We start from the raw sequence: 24,651 nt of genomic DNA, 5'->3' as shown, positions 1-24,651 counted from the left end.
TGGGTTTGTGCACTGTTGGTCAGACAAAAAAACAAAAAATAATTCAAGACACTTTGGGTTCTTGCAGTGAGCATTTGTCTTTTTGGACATTTGATGAATAAATATTGCCTTGGCCAGCCAGTCAAGTTGCATTTCATATCCCTGTCTGTCCAGACTCATATAATATCTGTAGTGAAGACTTTTAAGACACTAAGAGTTTTATTTAATAAAAGGTGTATTTTTTGTTGAAAATGTGGATGTGTGCACCAAGCTGTAAGCACAACATGTGACATACACAGTTGTTACTAAATGCAGACAGTTGCCAATTTACGAATCCAGCAGACAAGAAGGTCAGCAGGAAGGAGTGGTATCTCTGTCCCCTCCCTGGACAGGGTTAGGGTTAGCAGGGGCGTAGAGCAAGACCCTGGGCCCTATGCATAGGCAGTCCTGATGGGCCCCCATGTTCCCCAAAAAAAAATAAATAATAATCCCTCCAAAAAAATAAATAATAAGTCAACATTCTCTTAGCCTGACTTTAAACTGTGGTTAGCCTACTTTACTGTGGTTACATTTGGTTTGTTTTCTCTGTACCTTTATTTGCCAGCCTGTGTACTATGGTGTCTCTCTGATCATCTGTTAATTTATCTGGCCATAGTCCTGGATCCTCTGGCAAAAACTGGTCTGCACTGCTCTGCCTACTTTCCAGTTCCTCAGCTCTCATTTCCACAATGTGCTCAGAGCAACACTCATGCTCCCTGCTGTCTTCACTCCCATCATCCTCAATCCCATCTTCTCTATCATCTTTCTCTATGAAGGATACATCTGATATTAACCTAATATAATAAAACACACTAAGATGTTAGTGTTACTTAACACCTTTCAGTAAAAATGGCTAAAGATGGTTTGCTTTAATTTTGATATAAGCTTCCCTTGTCTCAAATCCAACGAGGAGGCTGAGGGGTCTGTTGCTACTCCACTCCCTGCTGTGACAGTTGTGTTTCACAATGTAAACATCTACTTCTATGAATAAATCTGACATAACTATAATGTTGACATGACATGTATCTACCGATGAGCTACCAAGCTACCTATGACACTGATTAGCCTATTATTGCTAATTATAGACATTATAGCCTATTAATTTAAAATTAAACATGTTTTAAATTAGGCTATTACAATGGTGTGTTATATGCAAACAGCAGTGCTAGTGTAGTTTATTTATTTAGCCTTTACCTCAGATTACATGTATAACCAAATTATCATTTTAAAGTATGTATGTTCTGCTCTTTCAATGGGTTGTCTTAGTCCGTTTTTAGCGCTAACAGTCACGGAGCTATTCAAGCAGTTTAGCACCATGGATTTCGTTTTTTAGTTAGTGCTCACCTTTCTTTGAAAAGAAGTCAGTTACCAATTGTTTCCCCTCATTGGCTTTCCTCTCCTCCTCCTGTCTTTCCTTGCTTTTTGGTAACCTGTTTTGGCTTTCTTTGAGAAAGACATTTCTACAGCAGAAGTTTGCGCTCCACCAGACGCTCAACTGATCTAACATAAACAAAATGCGTACAGATGGACTAAACCATTTGGCGCATTAGCAAGGGGTGGGTGAGACCTTAGATAGTGTTTTTTGTATACAAAATATAGTTAGTCAGTCAATCAACCAAGTTATTCAGCCAATACACTAACTTTACATTTCATCTGACATGCATTATGAAATTTAATTAGGAAATGAAAATATCCAGGTGAAATAAAATATATTCCAGAATTTTCAAGGGCCCTCTCTCCCCTTGGGCCCTGGTAATCAGTATTGGTTTTACCCCCAGTCCGACGCCCCTGAGGGTTAGGGTTAGCCGCTGGCCCGAGCCCTGCTGCAGACTTACATGGTTGGTGGTGTCGGGCCTGGAGCCTCCCAGGAGCAGAACCCTGGAGCTCTGAGCGTGACCGTTCTGACACGCAAGGTGGAGGGCTGTGTTTCCTGCCTGAAAACACAGGGTCAGCATTTATTAGTATTCACTTGGATACTTTGGTAACACCCTCCATCTGACAATCTTGTCATTACAGCAAACTGAAGTGAGACAAGGAGAAGATGTGAGAGAAGGGAGAGAGGGAAGAAGACAACCACAATAGAGGGAAAGAAAAATAGGGGAGACATGAAGAAGAGAGGGAGAGAGAAAAGAAAGACAGAAGAAGATCACAAACATGGGTGAGAGGAATGACATAGTTTTGTTATTTTCCGGAGCTTTCAACTGCATCTCAAGGTCCTCATCTATGCATGGAGTTTTCTTAGTGATGGATGGTGATGTAATATGGTGGTAATGGAATTTGAAAGCCTGTAGGTCGACCTTGAGTTCAGATTTTCAAAAACAACTTTTTTCCAAGGCCAAGAATGACCTTTCACACTTGTTAGTGAGACTATGAAAGGTTTGCTGAACAGCGGCAGGCTAATTGCAGTTCCTTTAAAGACATCATGATAAGGTGAGCTGACAGAGTGACACTTTGTGATGAAACCATTAAAATGATTATGTGTGCAATGCTAAAATGTAGCATAACAGTAGCAAAGTAGAAAAGAGTCCTAAAGTCAGGGAAACGTCTCAGTAATGTCTAAATGTCCAAGTTAGCACAATAAGCTACCGGTTATACCAAACCAAGTAAGGCTGTAGCAGCAAAACCCCTGAGTGTACTGAAAGACAAAGAAGTGTTATTATGCTAATTTCATCTGTCAGTTTGTCAGAGGAAGAACATGTTATATCTACTTTCAAAAGTTACAAAGTTTAAGTGAATCCTTCTGGATGGCGTTTGGTGTTTGCCTTCTTTCCTCTTCCAGATACAGGAAACATGAATCACTGCTGAAGGAATACATATAGGAATACAGTTTATAGAAAACCTGTTTAATCAGTGCTGTGGCTAAAAAATGAGAGCTCCACAATCACCTTGTTTTTAGCGTGAACGTTGGCTCCAGCCTTCACCAGCACCTTGACAGACTGGCTGAAGCCGTGCCAGGACACCTCGTGGAGAGCTGTGTTGCCTTCCTGACAGGACACAAGACAAAAAGCATAGTCAGACTGATGCACTCCACTTTATGTAAACACAAATCTTCAAGATATTTCCATTTCTAAAGATTCTCTTCCTCTGTAACTCTAGATTTTAGGGAACCCATGAAGAATTACACTAGTATAATGATAAGATTCAAAAACAGAGACACGTCATACTCACCACTCTGCTGCTCTGAGTTTCTCTTTTTTACAGAAATATGATTAAATATACTTCTTACACATGGGAAATCCGGAATCAAGGCCTGTCTCTAATATAAGGACTGGTTCTTTATGGTACATTCATAATGGCTTTGTTTATCTTTTTGATCTGATATTTTGATCTCAGCCCTGGCCTGTGACTATTAAGAACAACATGTTTGTGTTTATAGATGTGCCATTAGCCTCTGTGTGTGTGTCTGTTGCTGTGCACCTTGTCCTGTCTGTCTGGTGCACACCCTTCCTGGATGAGAGCGCTGATGACGTCGCTGTTTCCCACCACAGCAGCCCGCTGTAGCGCCGTCTGCTCGCCCTGCCAGCAGACACACAAACACACCACAGTGACTGGCGGTATGGGACAAGAAGATATGATCCCAACAGAGCAGTTTACGGACCACAGCAGGTACTCTCAAACAGCTCTAAGTTGTGTTGTGTATGTATTAGAGCCCACAGTGGTTTGTATAACCATAGGACAGCAGTAACACACAGCCCAGGGAAAAGGTTCAGCTCACATTTATGCTCAGCCATGAATGGAATTTTGTGAGCAAAGCAGATTAGTGGTGAATGACACTTAGCAGGCCAGGTTTGGCATGAGAGCGCTGGAAGAAAGAGCAATGATTTCCATGAGAGATGGGGGAGAAAGAGGAGGGAGAAGAGGGGGAGAGGGCCATAACAAGCGAGATAAGAAGTGAGCCTAGCGCAGCAGCAGCAGCGGTGGTGGAGGAGTGGAGTTTGTTCAGGGAAGGAAGGATGAGGGGACAGATTTGGCTGGCTCAGTAGCAGCAGTTTGGGCTAACCTCCTTCACTCTCCCTGATCCTCCAGGCTCTCTCCCAGCCCCGCTCCACTGTCTTCTCTCCTGCTCCTCCTGCTCCTGCCTCAGTCTGCACCTCCCACTCCCTCCAGTCCTGGAGGATGTGCTGCGGCCTGTTGCGGAGCTCATTGACCACAGTGAAGGAATTTGGCACCGCCAGAGATCTGGGTTATCGCTATCAGTGGGAAAGGGGGACTTGCATCCTGAGGGCAAACCCACAAGTGGGCAGTCCAAAGGGTCCCATTCCAGGCCACTGGAGGTCATTAGGCTACACTTATCTTTGTGTTTAAAAAAAGACTCCTAATAAAATAGTACTAAGAGCAAAGAGATAAGCATTCCACTGGTAACCAGCGATCAGACTGCAGTGCGAGAGCTGGAAGTGGATAAGAAGTGGAAACATGGCCGCCGCAGCAGACAGGAAGAGGAGTCTACTCACGTCGTCTTGGATGTCCAGGTCACAGCCAGCTTTGAGCAGGATACGCACAACCTCAGTGTGGCCTTTGTAGGCAGCCAGGTGCAGGGGGCTTCTGCCATACTGTGGAAACACACACACACACACACACACACACACACACACACACACACACACACACACACACACACACAGTGCTCAGCACAGTGACCAAAACACCAGAGAGCAGCACACTCCAGCAGGAGCAGCCAAAGCTGAGTGCTGTCCCTGTGTACAACCTGTGAGTCCGACTGAAGACAATCTGCTGCAGAGTACAATCCCTCTGAGTAATGACTTGACTGAAAACAAACAAATACTTAATCCACGGTTTAAGAGAATAGTGCACAAGCTGCACAGCTTTTCCTGTTAGCTGAGCAGAGGATCAACTGTGCATCCTGCCAATATAAAGACCTGTGGGGGGGGGCCTGAAGCAACACACTTAACTTCAGGGAGCGTTAAAGGATCAGTTTGTGGAGATAAGGCTTGCTCAATCAGTGACTTCTTATAAATCAGTTTTTAAAACACAGTTTAATAGACTTGCTTTTATGGGATGTCATCTTTTTCATTATCTTTTTACCCTAGCACCTGTTCATTTCTTTTTTCTGTCTCTAAAAGGTGCCCCATCTTTGTTTTTCACTATTAAGAGGATCATCAAGAAAACAATCAGCAAATTATTTAATAATGAAAATACTCAATTCAGCCCTAATCTATTATGTGTCATAGCTGCATCACATCAACCATCACAGCTCCATGCACATGCAGGATCTTAAATGAGTAATAGAATAGACATGAACACATTTATGTAATAACTATCCATCCTTTTTCTAAAACGGAGAACACAGGGGTCGACCTAAACGAGTTTATGCCGGAAAGTTTATACATAGTTTATTTATGTATTAAAGGCATATATTAAACTGAGACTAAACCTAAAAAAAAAAAAAAAAACATAGCAGTTGGAATGCAGCGTTGCGCCGTACTCAACCAGGACACATCAGACGACATAAGGAACAGCAGCAACTTCCTTCTTCCAGTAGCCATGCAGGAGATATATCTAATAGTTGTATACATATAATAATGCTTTCAACACATCCTCAACATTACACCCAACATAATGAAGTGCATTAAGAAGAATGAGAGAGCAGGATGTCAGCATGTAGATCCCGGTGATCTCTGTCATTCTGTCATGTTACTGAGCAAACACACTTTAATTACAGATCAGAGTGTGTTCCCACACAAGCCGCATTACAGCCCAGGTATTATCCTGCTGTTTGGAGGTCCCTGCTTTGTTTGGGTGCGGCTCGGCTCGGCTCGGCTCTGCTCTGCGTTTCTGTGGTGCTCAGATTGAGTTACACTGGGCGGCCAGCCAAGCTCAGGTCCACAGCCAATACGCAGTCTGTGTTGGTGGACAGTAAGGGAGATGAACAGCAGATATGGCTTTAGTTAAAGGGAAGGTTCACATTTCTTAAAGTCTATCTTAAGACAGTACTGACATGTCCATATGTACATTTAAAGAGATATTGGTCACGGTTATCATTTTGTCCTGTCCATAATGGCTGCGAAGGGATCCCTTCCTAATAAAGGGGATGGGGGACAAAATCCAGTCCTCAGCCATATGTACATGATGTGTACATAAGGTGTCTCAAGTTTAGCTGAAGTCAAGCATTTAAAATGGTTAAAACTATTAAAGTGAGTATCTTCCAAAGGTGCATGCTACTGTGTGAACAGATAGTTGCAGGTTAGGTGTGGTATAATAAAGCTGCTTCTTGGGGACAGGGTTACCAAGCTTCTGTCTGGCCTCTGACCCCTCCATACAGTACACCCAGAAGTGATCATGATCTCCTCATCGAACCCCCCTGCTTTATCTTTTCTGCCTTTTTTATTTTCTTCATTTTTATGTTTTCTGTCTCAATCCATTCATCATATAAGCCTTCCAAAAACTATTCCTACATTCCTTTTCCTGAGCAGAGGAATGTTTCATATGAAACTATGCCCCCTTTATCCTGGATTAAGTTTTCATAATGGCACCCTGCCAAAATACCCAAATACAGCTGGTTGAAACTAAATCATCAGAGCGAGCAGCAGCACATGTAATATTGTTGTAGCTGTGACAATATGATGCCATAATGTTCCCATGGAAAATTGGTTTGCCACGCCAGAACAGAAAACACAAAGCACATGATACACAGAATCATCCCACATGAACTGTGCTCAGCACTGGCTTTATTTTAGGTATCTGACATACAGAATATTTTGAAAAATAAACCAATGATTCATATGAGTGCCTGAAACCTTTACTTCTTAACATCAAAAGTTTAAATCATTTCCTAAATCCAGGAGACGTGCAGCACAGAAGACCGGTTGTTACCGGGTCTGGGGAAGCACGTTGAGGATGGAGAAAATGCCCGAGCCTCATCAGGACGATTCAGCTGCAAACTGTAAAGATGAACAGTGTGGCTCGACAACCTCAATGTCTTTCTTTACCACAGACACAGGCTGCTGACGTCACTACAGGTCCAATGACTCTGAGCCATGTGATGTCACAGCTCTGATGTAATATTGTAACAGTAAACCATCTATGTGAGCAAAGCTGTGGTTTGTAATCTGCTAATGTAATATTGTACTGCATAGTTCGGTCTGCCAAAGCACCTGAGACTGCAGTCTGGTCACACATCCATCCTCAGGGCTGGATGTTTGAATAAGCAGCTGGTTGCTGACATGTTCACCATGCCAACTTAAAGGTGATGATCTGTCAATGGTGCGTTCACATGTTGCCGCTCTGTGTTGCTGCTGGAAGTATGTTCATCTAGGGCTGGGCGATATATCGATATTATATCGATATCGTGATATGAGACTAGATATCGTCTTAGATTTTGGATATCGTAATATCGTGATATGACCATAAGTGTCTTTTCCTGGTTTTAAAGGCTGCATTACAGTAAAGTGATGTTGTAACTGTTCTATTATTTGCCTTTACCCACTTAGTCATTATATCCAAATTACTGATGATTATTTATCAAAAATCTAAGTGTGAAGATATTTTGTATAGATATATATAACCTGTTTATTATTTATTCATTTGATTTTGCAACTGTTCACTGAAATAGTCTGTTTCTATGAAACTACTTGTGACATGTTATATTTGGCTTTGACTTTGACTGAACTGCTCTCAGTTTGTGGAAAAGAAATATCGGGATATATATCGTATATCGATATTCAGCCAAAATATATCGGGATATGACTTTTGGTCCATATCGCCCAGCCCTATGTTCATCTATAGTTAGCATCCAGATGGAGTAATGACTACCTCTACCATCCATGCCCCTGTTCCACGTCACATGGAAGAGGAAGCGGTGAGGATGCTGATTTTCAGCACAATATCATGTATGATATATCATGTTTAGACCCTAGATTTAGACCTGTTTACTGACCAACTCTGTGACTTAACATTCATTATCTAGCGACAGTCGAATGGCTGTTGGCTAAAAAGGAGAAGTCTGCTTTTGTCTGCCTGAAATCATGTAACAAATGTCTGAACATGCTGTACTAAGCCTGCCTCTGTTCTAATACAAGCTGCATATGTGCTCTACTAGAGAGGACAACATGACAGGAGAGCTGGGACCAAAGGATAAAGCAAGGCCTCAGGGGCCGTGTGTGTGTGTGTGTGTGTGTGTGTGTGTGTGTGTGTGTGTGTGTGTGTGTGTGTGTGTGTGTGTGTGTGAGCTCAGCTGTGCAGACTTTACTCAGCAGTGAACATGTATGCTGGGTCATTAGTATAGGTCTGAAACACGACAGGGCTGTGCTCATATGTCAGCAGCTCCAGAGCTGCTAACTCTTTCACGCTCGCTTTTGTGTCTAATTGATTTAAGAGATGCAGATGAGCCCATGGAAAAAAAGTTGCTGGATATGATATCCAAATTGATTTATCTTACAATGCCTGAACATATCTGCTATCTGGCTCACAAACAACAGAACATGGGAGCGAAAGGACAGCCGCCCTAAACAACACACAGACCATCTGCTATGTTCACTAGACACATCTATGAGTCACACAACTGAGTGACACAATGGGAGTAAAATGACACCCAAAAGACGCAGACACCATAATACAGCCACTCACAGCTAAGGAAAAGCTTGTGAGCTGATTGGGGCCAACAGTTCTCAGATGTCCCTGTTTTGTTTCACTGTGGCTCAGTTCAGCTGGTGCCTTTTAGTTCTGCTCCCATTCCTGTTCATACCAAGGGGGTAAGCTTCGCTTCAGAACTCGAGCCATCTATGGCGCCATTTTGTTGCTAACTGGCCATCACTTCCTGTTAGCATTACACTGACCGCCATTTTTTTTTTACGTCACTTGACTGCAAATAACTTTACATCAGAAATGTTTGAAGACCCTATTTGTCCGTTGTTTAGTTCCAAGGAAACGCAACAATGTATAAAAGGCTCCATTACCTTGTAGCTCACGTTATGGCTCCGTAGCAGACGCTTTTATAACAATAGGCTAACGATTGGGTCATAACCACGAGACTTACTGTCACACAGTAGAGGAATTACCGTATAGTACAGGAGAAGCTCACAGGCAGTTTCGACTTACATGAGCTGTTTAGGTTTAATTACTAATGTTAACTAGCATGTTAGTTAGCAATAATTAGCCTGTGCCCATGTTATTTCCTTACATATACCTACACTCTCCGTATCTGTAAGATTGGGAAAGATTGAGATTTCTCTCGGCACAGCTACCAGAAGACTTCACACTTTCAAACACGTTGCTCACGTCACATTATCTCAGTTGGAGGCTGCGCAGTAAAGCTGGCCATCACCGGAAAAGTGCTTCTAATAGCCTTCACTGGTCTCCGTCCAGAGCAACGGGGTCTATTGGTCCATTATATACTGTCTATGGTTCATACACTGACCAGTAAACATATGGTCAAGTCTGACCTTATTCATTGGTCAGTTTTGGTGACGTCATCCTGCATCATCAGCGCTACATAGCGCCGCCCTGGTGGCTGTCATGCTGTCACAGAGAGCTCACCGAGAATAATAAATGATGATCTTTAGTTGAGAATGCAACTGAGCAGGTAGAACCAGGACAGCAAAGAGGTGTCTGTACTGTTAGTTACTGTGTGCTCGCTATCTTTCACTCATCTCACTCACTTTGGCAACACTTTATAATAACCATCATTAATAGATGGTAAATTGATAGTTAATTAATCTTTAGTTAATTGTCATTTAGCAAACAGTCATTTTACTTTACATACAGTCACACCATGCCTGCTGGGAACAAGAGTACTGCAGCCGGGACCAACCAAACGGCTCTCCCCTTTCTCAGGCCCCACTGGTAACAAAAGTATCTCCGGAGCGCTTACTCACCTTGGTAACGGCTACTTTTGCGCCCTTGTTGATGAGCTGGACCACATTGTCAGCTTGCCCCTTGTGTGAAGCTATGAGGAGGCGCTCGGAGAGTGCGTGGACCTCAGCCGCATCCTGCTGGCTCATGAAGCTGCTGTCGCGGTCAGACACGGGGCTCCAGGCGGGGGGGAGGCAGCGGCGGCGATGCTCTGCAGTGCTCTTTAGCTCATGGTGAGCTCGGCTGCAGACAGACGTGTCATAAAGGAGGTAGAAAGCTGCTGCTTCTTCTGTTGCTACAAAGTCCACAAACAGCCAGGATTCCTCCCCTTCATCATCTCAGCTGCTGGGAAGAGAAGAGGAAACACAGGGAGTGAAAACAAGCCAGCATGAGCTCCGCTCATAATGCTGGCAAACAGGAAACCAGGGAGGAATGGGCAGAGTGGGCCAACATCCCTACTGTCCAGGTTGTTGAAGTCTTTGTGAAATCATGTGAGCTGTACAAAAATTATCTGCAATGAGAGCCAAAAAGTGGGGTCAAATTTGGTCAGAGACTGAGTGGCTGCTGTACTGTGAAGCCAACCCTTCACATTCAAAGAGACATACAAAATAGGCAAAAACACAGTCATATGCAGCACAAACAGCACAGACACACGCGTGTGGTTTTGGTATGACCACAGGAAGGTAGGGGGACTGGAGGAAAAAGGCTGCCATGTCTCAAGTGTCTCTGATATCTGATATTTCATCACCATTAATTACACAGACATTGAGTTGTCATACACTGGAATGCACTCCTGCGTTATTTGACTGCTAACAGTATCTGTAACCTTCAGAAAATTGAAATGTGTTCAAACATATTGGCTGCCAAAGGAAAACTTCTCTTAGTAAAAGTTTGTAGTTTTAAAGTTTCTGTGACACTACTTTGCCTCTTTTTCAGTTATAATCCAAGCAATAAAACATGTAGAGAGCAAAGAAGAGTGCAACAGTACATTAGTCTGAGCTTTGACTCCTTGAACAGCAGCCAACCAGTAGTAACACAGTTAAAGGAAAACTAGGGTTTATGAACTACTTGGGTTTAATTTCATTTCATCAAAGATTTGATTAGGTTAATCTTTCCACAGAGTAAGCAAGTGTTGATATGACTTATTAACACAGCGGATGCAATTTAGAAAGTATGCTATCATTTATTTGGGGTTAGAACATTGTAATTACATCCAGTAAAATAGAATGTGATTAAAAAATGAATGATGCTTCACAAGGGAGCAGTCACACAGTAGGAGGTAAAAGGAGGAAGGACAAACCCACTATAGTCAGCTGGTGTGCCATGAGGCCACAGCAGGCTCGGAGCCTGTGAGAGCCTTACTGTGGTAGAGCCACAGGAAGGTTCTCACAGGCTCGGCTTCATCCAATAGTTTCCCTCAATTAACTGGATTAATGTTAGTGTATGATGCCCAGGCGGGACACTTTATTAAAGGGATCCCGGCATGAGCCTCTGCTCCCCCTGTGAACCTCAGTAGGGCTGCATGACTGTCTCTAAACCAGTGGTTCTCAAAGGGTTTCTGGTGTGTGCCCTTTAGAAAGCTGAAATAAATCCCATCCCACCCCAAACACCCAAATTGACTGCATTTTAAGTTGTAGTAACCATGACGATTTCAGAGAAACTGAGAAACAAAAGGAGCTAAATTGAAATAAAAGAAATAATATTTATCAAGAGCATTAACACGTCTCATTAGTTTCTGTAATGCAAATGAAAAATGCATGTCATGTTTTGTTTGTGTGAGTGCTTTAGTTTATTTCTTCTCTGTCCATTATGTACCTTCCATGTCTTCTTGCTGTCTGCATAGATGTGGCTGAGTGTACTGGCTAAAACTGGAGTTAGCCCTGCCAGCAGCAGAGCACTCTTGCTTTTTATTTTTTCCAAATGAATCAGGTTCACAGACCTTTACAGTAGACATTTTGACTTTTCATAACTTTAACAGTTCCAGCAAGTATGTGACGCGAGTTAGCAGTGGGTGATGTTAGGTACACCTGTGTTTGAAAAGAGTGGAAAAGTGCAAGTCTAGACAGGGGTGTCTAACAAAAATAGTTATCATTTAGCATAGATTAAAAAAATACTTTAAATTAAATTCAATTAAATAAAAGACTTTCCTCCCAAGAAGAAGAACATTATTATTGTAACCCAAGCCATGATCTTCCCATAACCCTAACAAGTTGGAGCTAAGAGAATGGACAGGCAGGGCCAAACGGCGGCCATGTTTTTAGACAGCAGATTGTACAAGTTGGACAGATGATATTAGTATTATATTAGTGGATGTGGTGGATACACTGCTGTACTGGAAACATTTCATGGGGCTGCAGTTTTTGAATGCTGACAAAATAAGTTTTGGTTTACCTTTGTTACAATTGCAAAGGTTTAAATTCTAATAGCTGCATATGGCCGGTAAACCTCAGGATGCTGGACTTTCTAGGAAGATGAAGATGAAAGAAAAAGCTCAATGAGAGAATGCACTTACAGAAGCTAGCCTGGCTGTGGCAGCAGGATGTTGGCTGTCTGATACTGAAGGCTGTAACTAAATACGAGGGAACAAACTTGCAAGAATCAACAGAGTATAATGGAATTGTTTTCTTCATGTGGTGTCAACTCCCCTATGCCTGAATAAATGAGGATGTTTACATGTCAAGCGATGCTAACAGTAAAAAAGCAGTATGAGCCGAGAGACAGGGATTAGGCCTAGCACTTTGTAGCCATTGGATTCTACGGAGGCATTACAAAGCCAAACGTACAAACTGGTAACCTGAGACCAACACAGGATGTGAGAGACAGTGAAAACAGCATTTTCAACTCAACACTGATCGTACAGCTCCACTGTGAAGAGGAAGATGCATGTCCCATCTGATCCCTGGAGTCTAATCTGTGATGTTGACTGTGTTTCATTACTGGAAACACAGCACAGACTGAGAGAACATGGGCTGATCACAGCGCCGCAGGCATACAGGGCTAAATCCAGATAGAGGAACAGATTATTTCCAAGACATTAGCCCTTCATCCCAACTCAACCATAAAACATGGCTGTGTGATACAGTTCCTCAGCCAAATCATTTCCACCGGACACTTTCAGTTTCAAAGACTATCACACGTCTTACACTAAATCTCTCATCAATTCAACAGGACCTGAATGAATGAAAAAAACTGAAATAAAGAGCACCTCCGCCAACGTCTGAAGACGTGATACTAGGGGTGATACGGTTAATGAAAAAACATCCGAACCGTTGGGTCCGCTTGTCTCGGTTCGGAGGTTGTGTGTGCCGCACGGTTCGACGCATGCGCAATGTAGCCTCGTGCCCGTCAGGTGCCCCGATGTGACCTCAGCAGCTGTGTTTCCCTTTCGCGCGAAAGAAGAGGTGTGGACAAGTTACCAACAAAACGTACAGCGATAGACCGTGCAAAACATTTCAGGCCATCCTGCCAACCTGTAGACATTTTAACATCAATGTACGCTGGAACCATTTTTCACTCTAAAGTCGCTGAAGCGCCTGCAGTTTCTCTGTCGGCTCTCTGCAGCGGGCGGGGCTGCTCAGTTCTCCCTGCGACTGACGCGTGCACACACACAAACAAACACACACGCGCACACACACACACACACACACACACACGCGCACACACACACACACACACACACACACACACACACACACACACACACACACACACACACGGTGGATGCAGGAAAAAACGGAGAGGAGATGTACAGGAGGACCTGACAGCTACGCTCGTTATTGTAAGTGCAATGATAAGTTAAGTCCAATAAGTACTTTATCAAACCATATGAATGTGTGTCCCAGGCCAGGCCAGGATAGGAAATGAACTAACAATGTAAACTGTTTTTATGTTTAACGTTTTCTGACTTATTCAAAAGACGGAGCTTTAAGAGTTCCTCTCTTTTTCTTTTAAAGGATACATTTTTGTAAGAGCTACACTGAAGTTGGCAGTTATTTCAATTGATATTCTGTAATATTTCAATCTTCATGTGCTAAAAAGGCACATAAGTTCCTGTAGATGGCAATACACATTCTCCTTTTTTTTTGCCAAATAAATGAAAAGCATGTTGAAATCATAAATGTTTTCCCTCTTGTTGTATCAAAATCTCAGCTAGCTTTCCTCAGAGATGGTCTTAATAATGGGCTTAAAGTCAAGTCAAATTCAGTTTGTGCATGATTACATGATATAACTATATCATTATTTAATACTGTATCCTACATTGTGGATAATTAAGCTATATATCATATGCTGAAGTATATTTATTTATATTTTATAAGTTAAATATTAAAAGAAAAAATAACAAGAACCGCACAGAACCGAAAACCGTGATACGAACCGAACCATGGGTTTGGTGAACCGTACCACCCCTACGTGATACCATTTTTATGAAATATAATATTTGGCCTATTGAGCGTCAGGGACGATGAGCAGTGTGCTACATCAAACAGGAATCTTTAGTCCGGCAAATATCCATGAAACACTTTCCCAAAATTTGAAATTAGACCACACAAAGTGGAATGCCAAAGAAAGCATGGCAAACCTCACTATAGGAGGTCAATTCACTTGAACTGAAAAGGGTGCTAATGCACTATGGTAACGTTTGAAATGCTCTCTCCTGCCAGCTGAAGACTGAATACGATTAAGCGAGGGGGAATCCTCTCCCCGACTGCATTCCAGTTGATTAGCCACAAGATCCTGTTCAGAGACCGGCGCACACAAAGCCGGCCTGGCAGAGGCAGCGAGGCTCCTCACACGCAGCTAGGCAACGGGGCTTTTGTGCAAACTTTTGAAACTCAGGACTCTGTTAAAAAAACAAGAAATGGTAGCCCTTGCTTTTCACCAGGCTCAGGGAAGAGACCCTGGAGAAAAGGGTTAGCCTGATCGCTCCGGAAAAACAACCGCCTTCCCAAGCAGACGCACTGCTGCATATCTGGGTTGTTTCCTCTTTGGAAAAAGAGGGCAATCCATAGTGGAGATGAAAGGCATTTTTTCTGATATATGTTTTGTATTACAGTGACCATAATTACAAGGAAGAGGGAAATGTGGTAGCAGTAGAGCTGTATGTATGTTATAATGGGTTTATACTGTGTGAGACAGGAGTGGAGGTCAAATGGGCCCTTTCACACTTCTGAAAAAGTACGCTGAGTGCCACAACATAATTATTAATTAAATTATTTAAATTCTTTCCTTTTAGAAAGGTGTCATGGATAGAAAGGCACATTAATTGACATTTTCCTTGGTCGGTTTTCTGGAAATTTGGTTAAATGTGTGCTACATTTAGAAGGAAACTTGTACTTGTATATACAGTAGTACTTTGGTTTTGAAACTGGAACCGTGGTTAAAGATAAGACTAACTTTATTCTTTCCACACCGGGGACAATTACCCATTACAGCAGCTCAAGAGTTTACAAAAGCAAAGGGAAAAAAGTGACTGAGTAAGACAAATGAAAAACGATAAAAAATATGAATAGACCAAAAACGGAATGAAGCTATATAGACTCAAATTAAATTTGAATAAATGCTATACTTTATAATTACACCTTTCACCAAACAGATATGTGCATGCAGGAGGAATTGCACAGGAAAGATTGTGGCAGCTATAAAGCCTGGAGCAAACACCGACACGAGGAGGACAGGATGAGAGGTCCCCCCCCTCAGAGCTGATACTATGACAGTTCTGTGTATGTCAGTATGCGTCACATAACACCAACCACTGGGTAATCCAAACGTGCCGTGGCGGCTCGTGTATTGGTACCACTGCGCGCCCTTTAGCGACATATGCTGAGGTTAGCACAAGCACACTTCGCCATCCTAGGAAACACTAATTTGCGTGGAGACCCGGTAACATGGGGCTAATGTAATGTAAGTACATGTAAGCCTCTTCTTGTGTTTCGACTATGGTCTGTTGGGGCTCAGTGAACCAGGAAACGTTTGGGTCAAAGCTGCTTCTCTGACAGCTGTCACGTCAGCCTGCTGGGGGTGTGATGGGCTTCATTCAGAGAAACAACTGGGATGGGGGGTGCCCACTTGATAACCTCAGTGACATACCTGTTCTCTGTAGCTGTAATAATTTAAGAAAGCAATGACATGCCGCTAACCCCTGGAACGATATTTACTGTAACAATAATGTCTGTTAACATTGTTACACATTTTGTAATATGAGGACTAACACGGTGTGATGAAGTTTCAGATGTTTTCTACAGAAAGTGTGCCAGCTTAATCAACTTTCCACAACATTACGACAGCCCTGAATTACACCTTTCAAACCAGTGTTTAGCTGCTGAGTAATGCTGAGTCAATGGTGGGTCTTCTTCTTTCTGCTCACCATGCTGCACTGAACCCAGCTGTCAGCAGCCTCCATGACTGATAGCAAGTAGGCAGCTGTGCATCAGCAGTTGATATCCAAAGCATGCCAGGAATGTAGCTGCTAGTGCCCGCCTGTCAACATCTCCAACAGCAGCCCATTCAAAGCCCCAACCACAGAAGGTTTGTGGGTGTGAGGATTTCAGATCTGGCCAACAAGGAAGTGATGTGAGCCGCTCACTGACCCCAAACACACAACGGCCTTTAACCTACATGTCAGAAAAGGAATGTTTTTTCTGCTTTCCATTAGTTACTCCCCAAACTGCTCCTGATAATAGGTTTTGGATTACAGTCTACAAATGATTAGCTGAAGAGAGCGGGGGGAATTTAACAGGACCCAGCAATACAAAAAAATCTTACATGGTGACTTTTGGGGACAAAGCCTTATCTTTTTAATGTGATGGAGAAGCTGCTCAATTATATTATGCAGGAGTATTACCAAATTAGGCTTTTAGACTTCTAACTACCCCCCAGAAAAAAGCCAGCTTCTCACATTACATCACACGTTCTTTAGGGCGGCTGTGGCTCAGTGGTAGAGCGGTTGCCTGCCAATCGGAAGGTTGGTGGCTCGATCCTTGGCCCTGCAGTCCCATGTCGAAGTGTCCTTGGGCAAGACACTGAACCCCCGAGAGTGTAAATGTGTGTGACTGATTATCTGATGAGCAGGTGGCACCTTGTATGGCAGCCTCGGCCACAGTGTATGAATGTGTGTGAATGGTGAATGGTTCCTGTACAATGTTAAAGCGCTTTGAGTAGTTGTTGAGACTAGAAAAGAGCTTTATAAAAACAGTCCTAACCCATTTACATCCATTCTTTACCAATGGTGAAAAATGATGCAACACCAGCTTTGAAACCAATGTATCAAATTTCCCTCGAGAGGTCATTGCATGCTCTCCCAGCCTATACATCTGGGGATGAAACATTCTAAACTAAATCAGTTTTGCTCCCCATGGTGCTTTTAACACACAGATATACTGTGTTTTCACTGATCCAGACACAACTCTACGGCACAGCTCATAGGAAGAAAAAAACACACTCCCCCGTTTGAGAAATACGTTTTCCTACAAAGCTTTTTATTTCTTTTACCAAAGGAAATACAAGTTACAGAATGTTCTATGAATATGTGCATATCCCACTAAAGGGCTTCAGCAGACATTACAGAAATAACTAATGTCCCTTGCATATAGAGAACACACAGTGGGTGGAGCTGAAAGAGGAAGTGGACAATGGAAGAGAAGATTGGACTGCAGCCAGTCACAGAACTTATTAACAACATGGCTGCAATATGAAGGCTGTAGAACTGGAAAGGGCTGGTACACACAGCTCAGTCTTAATATTTGAATTTACATAGAGACTACATTTACTTTTGTTTGTTTACTTACACTCAAATATCAATGAGTTTTGATTATTAATAATTAATAATATACTTGCATATATATATATATATATATATATATATATATATATATCCATACTAATTTATTTGCCTATAACTACAAATAAACAAATCTTATAATTACATACCTGAGATATAGAACATAATATTCTAGTATAGATAGTCTAGATAGTAGGGGTGGGGGAAAAAAATCGATTCAGCATAGTATCGCAATATTTTCCGTGGCAATACTGTATCGATACACAGACGCCAAGTATCGATCTTTTATGACTTTTGGGGACATAATTTGAAATTGGGAAAAATTTGAAGTTGGAAAAAAGGTAATAAATTGCAATATATTGCAGAATATTGCAATATCTTTAAAATCGCAATAATATTGTATCGTGACATAAGTATCGTGATGATATCGTATCGTGAGGCCTCTGGTGATTCCCACCCCTACTAGATAGTGGATCTAGTCCTAGGTTCACTTCCAGCATGACGGAGGTCCTGCACAAATACAAACTACTAAAAGTCAGTCTTTTGATGCCCCGCTCCCCCCAGGAGTGGAGATGCATTCTGGTTGGAGAGTGTTCTCTCATCACAACACTAAAAACCAAAGTAGTGAATGGGAGTGCAGAAGGAACACAGAGATAGACCACAGCGCAGCTATTTTCCTCTGTATACTTTACATGTGAGGGATCAGGGACATGACTATATGATGAGTGTGAAGAAAGTGGTCAGAATGGAAGGCCCCCCCACCCTCCGATTCCACTCAGAACTCAGCCATCTGTCTTTCCTGCACCAGTTAGGGACAGAGAGCCAGAACCAGATTAAAACAATACTTTGACCCCCTCACTAATCCCAAGAGCAGTTCAGTGCTAGCTCGGTGTAGCGGCGAGGCAGAGAGATCTGTGCTGACAGAAGCATGTGTGGTGGACAAAATGGGCCATAAATACCCCAGAGAATACGGAGCAAATATTTACGGCTATGTTATCTGTTTAATCACTGCCAAGCATTTGTGCATTTTGTACAGAGAAATGGGATGCTGACACACTGTTGGCTAATCCTCAGGTCACTGCTGGAAATACACCCTCTGGCATCCATGCCACAGCTGCACCAGATGTGATAGCAAATCGACATAAATAGTACAGAGGTCAACCTAAACAAGACTAATGGCGTGATCACACCCTTTTCACGCAAATTCGGCAGCACATACACATACAAAGTCAATGCAAAGAGGCGACAAGCTGCAAGTTTGTGAAGGATGTGGTAGCTATATAAACGGGTATAAGACTTACAGATTTTGTCAAAAAGTTGTTTCCCAGTTCTTTTCACTCTTCACATTCTACTATCAAAGGACGTGTAAATGCTGTATAAGTGGCCTTGTGAAGCAAAAGTTCCCAGGGAAACTCCGAGCAGTCTCATGGTCAGGATGACGATGTGTGGCGTCTGCCGACATCGGTGTTCCTGGTACAATGAGAACATCTTATCAAAGTTCCTGTACAATACCAGTTCAGGGTTTTCCACTAGTGCAAACAATGTCCAGCTGGGTGAAAATATTAAAATATTGGCCAGCTGTTACAATATCATCAAATAATCGTCGTTGACCTGTCATTAAAGCTGACTTCCCCTTTACATTTCTCTCAGACTGACCATCGAAATCAAATGAAATTTGACATGGACATAGTCAAGATCATCAAACTAGGGCCAACATGCATAGAAAAAGCTACATTATAAAAATATAAGTGTACATGTGGACTAGGCCTGAGCATCACTACCAACAATCTCACACATTGTTTATAGTATATATATAGTACAAGAAGCACTTGGTTAAGTAGGCCTGTGTTGCAGTGCAACAAAGAAGACAAGCCTCCCAAAGCCTCAGAGGTTGAGGAGCCGTGCCAGTCTGGTAGCCCTAATCACCTCCCGGGCCTGGCTTCATTGTCCCGGAGCACGGAGCAGGAAAGGCCCCCTGTGCTCCGCAGAGAGAGCCTCCACCCTTTGACTGGGACCTTACAATGAGTCCCCAACAGTTGACTAGCAATTACCACAACACCACCGTGAGACCACCTGTGGTCGTCAGGGGTACAAAATCACATGGGCACACTTTGTTAAAGTACAATTATTTTTGTAAATTTGGCAATCATTCCTATCTGTAATAACATACCGATAGGAATGACTAATAACAATCATATTGGAAATAATATAACTGACCTATACTAACAAGAAGTCTAATGGTACAAGAAGGAGAGAACCAAGGTTAAGAGTTAATAAATTACCCAAACTGTCTGTTGTAAAGAGCCGTCACCGTTTACAGACTGATCCTGTGATTGGAAGGATTATTAATCACATTCATGTTAGTTTGACCTCCAAAGTGATTCAGCTCCTTTTCTTTTATTTGCACCTCCAGTGCCTCACTAGGAAGCAGAGCCCCTCACCCCCCCACACACACACACACACACACAATCTATCCTATTACACCAGCACATGAGGCTGGCTTTAAAGTGGAAAGCTGATTCCTTAAACACAGCATTAATACATTAATATCATAGATTTCATATATTGTAGTGGTTAAACTAATGTGACATTTTAACGTTTAACATTGATTTTCACTCACAAAGCATCATGGGAATTAGCAGATCTCAGCATCTTTACTCACTACAGCAGGCATCATCTCACCATCTGACAAATCTAATAATCGCCTCTCACACAGTGCCCCCCCCCCACTCCCCGCCCTGTGGCCCATTAAGGCTCATTACGTGCCCATTACACACCTGGTGACCTCTGACCTCGTGCTATCAGCTCCCCGGGGACACGAGCAGACGGACAGACGGAGGCTGCTCAGACTCTAACTGCGTGGTGCATTCACGGGCTTCACACGCAGCAGGAAACGGTAGACCGCAGGCTTTTAATAGCAAAGTGGAATGACTAATCAGGAAAGATGGATGAATCATCATAACTTAATCTCACAGCTAGAGCTGCAAAGATCCATCCATTCGTTGTCAGCTATTTAATTAATTGGTTAATTGGTTGTGTGATGTCAGCGTGTTAAATGTGAATATGTTCTAGGTTCTTCTCTCTTCTGGGACAGGAAACTGAAGATCTTTGAGTTGTGGACAAATCAAGACATTTGAGGACGTCATGTTGGGCTTTGGGAAACACGGATCCACGTTTTTCACCGTTTGCTGACACTTTAGAGACCAAAAGAACTAATCCATTCCTCCAGATAATAATCCACACATTAATCTACAATGACAATTATGGTGAGCTGGAGCCCCACATGAATTCAGTAGCTCCTGGAGACCAGGGTGAGAACGCCATCATTTCACAGTGCTGTTTCTGTTGCTGTCCTAAATTCTGTTGCTGGCCACACCACTTATTTTATTTACATATTAAGGTATTAAAGTTCATTTAGTCAGCATGAGGGGTGCTACTCAGCCTGCTCAGAGAACAGTTGCATAAAGGCTCTGGAGGAATAACCCTGATGATGTCATCAGAGGTAAAGTTACCTGTTCAGTTTTTTAAAGTTCTGGTTTCATTTACTGTGGTCACTTTACATGTAGTCTATATCCTTGATGTTCCATTTCAGGGATTGCTCCGTTGCCGCCAGAAAATCCGCCAGATTTCACTCTTTAGGCCGGATATCCGTCCCCTTCCTCTGTCTTTGTGTTGGCGTTCTAACCTCCGGTGGATTTGTGAGGACTATTCTGCCCTACGAAGGCAAAAGATCTTAACTCGCCAGAGTGTGAAACTGAGAAAAAATTACTTTAAAGTTATCTTAATGTCCTGACAATTGGGTTATAGGTATAATATTGTAATTTTCACATTTTGTAGTGTATACCTGTATTAATCTATCTACAAAAAAAATTTGAACTCAAATTTGACCTTTGACCCTTTTTTGGAAGTTGGGTTAGGGTCATACCAAGGCAAAACACCTTAACTTCTATTTTATAGCACAATGGTATGATGACAAATGATAATTTTTACTTCAAATGTAAGCAATATTAATCCTATTGGACTCACTATGGTAAAAATGGCTTCACATTTATCAACATCATATGAAAATGATATATCAATACGTTTTTTTTCTGTATTTCATACTCATACTACCACAAAGGCAGTCGCATGATTGATTCACACACTCTGATGTCAGAATTAAGCATGAGGTGTTTTGATGTTTTAATGCATATAAAACATGTTCTTCTGTTTGGATATGAGGCACTAATTTAGACTCACTGCAAGAATGAAGAGGTGAACATAAAGATGCCGTCATTCACGTGCATATTAAGTAGCCACGTTGGTTTGCTTTGATCTTATAATACATTCATAGATGCTCTGCAGAGAGCATGGTTAGTTTAGCCAGCAGTTAACTTCACAAGAATTTGTCCACATTTCAAGATTTGTGGCAAACTAAGATCAACAGTTAGACTACAAACAGACAGCTTTTGTTTTAGCTTGTTTGTCAAAATTCGCTATTTAGAGTAGAGTAGATGTAGCTGTGTTTGTGTGAACAGCGCGGTGGACGAGAGTGGACTGCGCCCAGCCACAGATTGAAATATATCACTTCCTAAATCTGTATGCCTGTAGACAGGTGAGTGGGTATTGATACGCATTTACTTTTAGGTTTTATTGTAGCCTACTTACAGTAACGAGCGTAGCGGTATTTTTCCCAGTCAGGTACATGTGCTGCACGTCAGCGTCGTCCTCTGCTGCGTGCGTGTGTGTGTGTGTGTGTGTGTGTGTGTGTGTGTGTGTGTGTGTGTGTGTGTGTGTGTGTGTGTGTGTGTGTGTGTGTGTGTGTGTGTGTGTGTGTGTGTGTGTGTCGCGGGCAGCGCATTTAGCGCCGTAACTCAATTTGAGCGTGTGTGTGTGTGTGTGTGTGTGTGTGTGTGTGTGTGTGTGCAGAGGCGCGGGAAGTCATTTTCAGCAGGGGGTGCGGGATGCTGTCGGGGGGGTGCGCAGAACGACTCTACCTCTGCCTCTGCCCCTGCGTGTCATTCCCTCTTTCTCTCCCCCTTTCCTGTCTATCCACTGTCACTATCGAATAAAAAATAACAAAAAAAAAGATGAATGACTAGTCCAGCTGAGCATCAAGTATGCCTTTCCAGTTCAATAAACCAAGTGCTGCCATCTGACTCACACATCACAAGACAATGTTACAATTAATTAAATTATACCAAAGCGTTGTATGGCTCAAGACTATGGCGATATAGTATTCACTAAAAATCACCCAAGCAGAAAGCACAATAGTAATTCTGAAACGTGATTGACTGAAGATACAACAATGCCATCACACAACACAGCTGAGCGCAGGTTGTAAAATAACAGTCACTTAGTCAGCTGCAACTTCACAAACTGCAAAAGCCAACATATAGGCTACTGCACTTGACCACTAAGTCTCATACAGGCCTATAGCAGCATCACAAAATTATGATGCAATACGTCTGATATGCATGGCATTTCAATAAACTAAACAAAATATGTGCATTATCTGGTCACACGGTCACAACAGATTATATTAACCTAGTCAATTTACAGATAGCATAATAGCTCTTACCTTTAGAAGTTCTAATTTCTTGTCTTTTTCTTTGCAAAGTCGCAGATCAAATCCTCAAAGTCCAGCTCCCTCAGCAGCTCGCTAACCCTACTACACATGCGCTGCTGTGTGTTGGGAGCACTTTACAGGCAACGCAACAAATGTCTCCGGTGGACAGTGAATGTGTGTGAAATATGAGATCCACTCCCGTGGTACCGTTTCACCGTTGTGAAGGTGTCGGGTCAGTGCCTCGTTAGTGAGAGAGCGGGTCTTTCTGCCGCCAGCCTCGTCCCCCCTCCGAGATGCTGGACATTTAGCCGCCGATTCTGAAAGGCTAATATCCCTCTGGGTATAACTTCCTCCCGGACGGTCTCTGTAATCGGTCCCCGTAGTGAAGGCTCTTCAGAGATGATGGTACCTGAGGGGCCATTACCTTGTTCTGTAATGCTGATGACCGGCCTCATCTCTGTCTTTTTCCACAACAACTTCGCTAAAGTTAACGTTAGCCACCGTTAGCTGTGGCTGAGTGTAGCTGTAGAAGGCAGCGATTCTTCCAAGCTAACGTTGGTTAGCTCCTCGACATCCTCCTCTTTGTCATTCCCAGCTCTTTTTAAAATGCTATTTATTCGCGGGACATTTTTTTTATAGCAGCCGCTTTCTCTCCGTTTTCCACACTTTCACTCGCTGATGCAACCCAATCTGACCGGGGATCAGTTACAAATTAATTCCACTCTTTCAATCTCAACTCGTTCTTAGAAAGCTGATCTTGGATCAGTGCGATGTAAACAACCTGCTCTATGCCCACCCACCTTTATCTTTAGCCAATCTACACAGTGCATGCGGCCTTCTCCCAATCATTACATTAAACAACTTGTATTTTATTCTGATTGGATAATTATCACCATAATGATTAATGCCCATTGGGTAATACGGGCTTGATCGCAGTTTGCCAACAAGGGGTGCTGCCACCAACAGGGGGTGCTGCAGCTACCCCAGCACCCCTACTTCCCGCGCCTATGTGTGTGTTTGTGTGTGTGTGTGTGTGTGTGTGTGTGTGTGTGTGTGTGTGTGTGTGTGTGTGTGTGTGTGTGTGTGTGTGTGTGTGTGTGTGTGTGTGTGTGTCTCGCGGGCAGTGCATTTAGCCCCGTAACTCAATTTGAGCATTCTGAAGCGCCATGAAACTAAGAAAAAGAACCGTAACTGATGTTACGGTATTCTGCCTTGGCTTCTCTACGGCTTTTGAAGTTACGGCAGACAACACACAATTTTCTCCCCAAAACCATAAAATTGACTCAAGATATTTGTCCACATGATAAAGCAGATCTTTAATATTCCAAAAATGACAATAACTAATTTTCGACCAAAATGGAGTTACGGTCTTTTGGCTTTGCACGGCAGTATGTTTAACTACTCCTCAGATCTCTGCAATCCAGACAGCTAGCTAGACTATCTGTCTGTCTGTCTGTCTGTCTGTCTAACAGCTAGCTAGACTATCTGTCCACTTGGAGTT

General features: G+C 42.7%; 1 protein-coding gene across 5 annotated transcripts in view; it reads right to left on the bottom strand.

Annotated features, from left to right (window-relative positions):
* The window catches only part of ankrd6b (ankyrin repeat domain 6b), a 47,316-nt gene that overhangs the window by 20,563 nt on the left and 2,102 nt on the right, over nucleotides 1–24,651 (bottom strand). For 2 of the 5 annotated variants that reach the window (XM_028604758.1, XM_028604759.1), the window contains exons 1-4: nucleotides 4,019–4,562; nucleotides 3,436–3,534; nucleotides 2,904–3,002; nucleotides 1,854–1,952 (exon numbers count right to left, since the gene is read on the bottom strand). In XM_028604758.1, coding sequence (XP_028460559.1) covers nucleotides 1,854–1,952; nucleotides 2,904–3,002; nucleotides 3,436–3,534; nucleotides 4,019–4,297 — 576 coding nt within the window. In that variant the 5' untranslated portion in view covers nucleotides 4,298–4,562. Of the gene's footprint in view, nucleotides 1–1,853; nucleotides 1,953–2,903; nucleotides 3,003–3,435; nucleotides 3,535–4,018; nucleotides 4,569–9,848; nucleotides 10,171–22,249; nucleotides 22,270–24,651 lie in introns of those variants that run through there. The other 3 variants (XM_028604762.1, XM_028604760.1, XM_028604761.1) reach the window with 3 other exon arrangements.

The sequence above is a fragment of the Perca flavescens genome, chromosome 18, assembly GCF_004354835.1.
Source record: "Perca flavescens isolate YP-PL-M2 chromosome 18, PFLA_1.0, whole genome shotgun sequence".
Taxonomy (NCBI): Eukaryota; Metazoa; Chordata; class Actinopteri; order Perciformes; family Percidae; genus Perca; species Perca flavescens.
The sequence above is the reverse complement of the archived record's forward strand: the minus strand, read 5'-3'. Positions and strand labels throughout refer to the sequence as shown.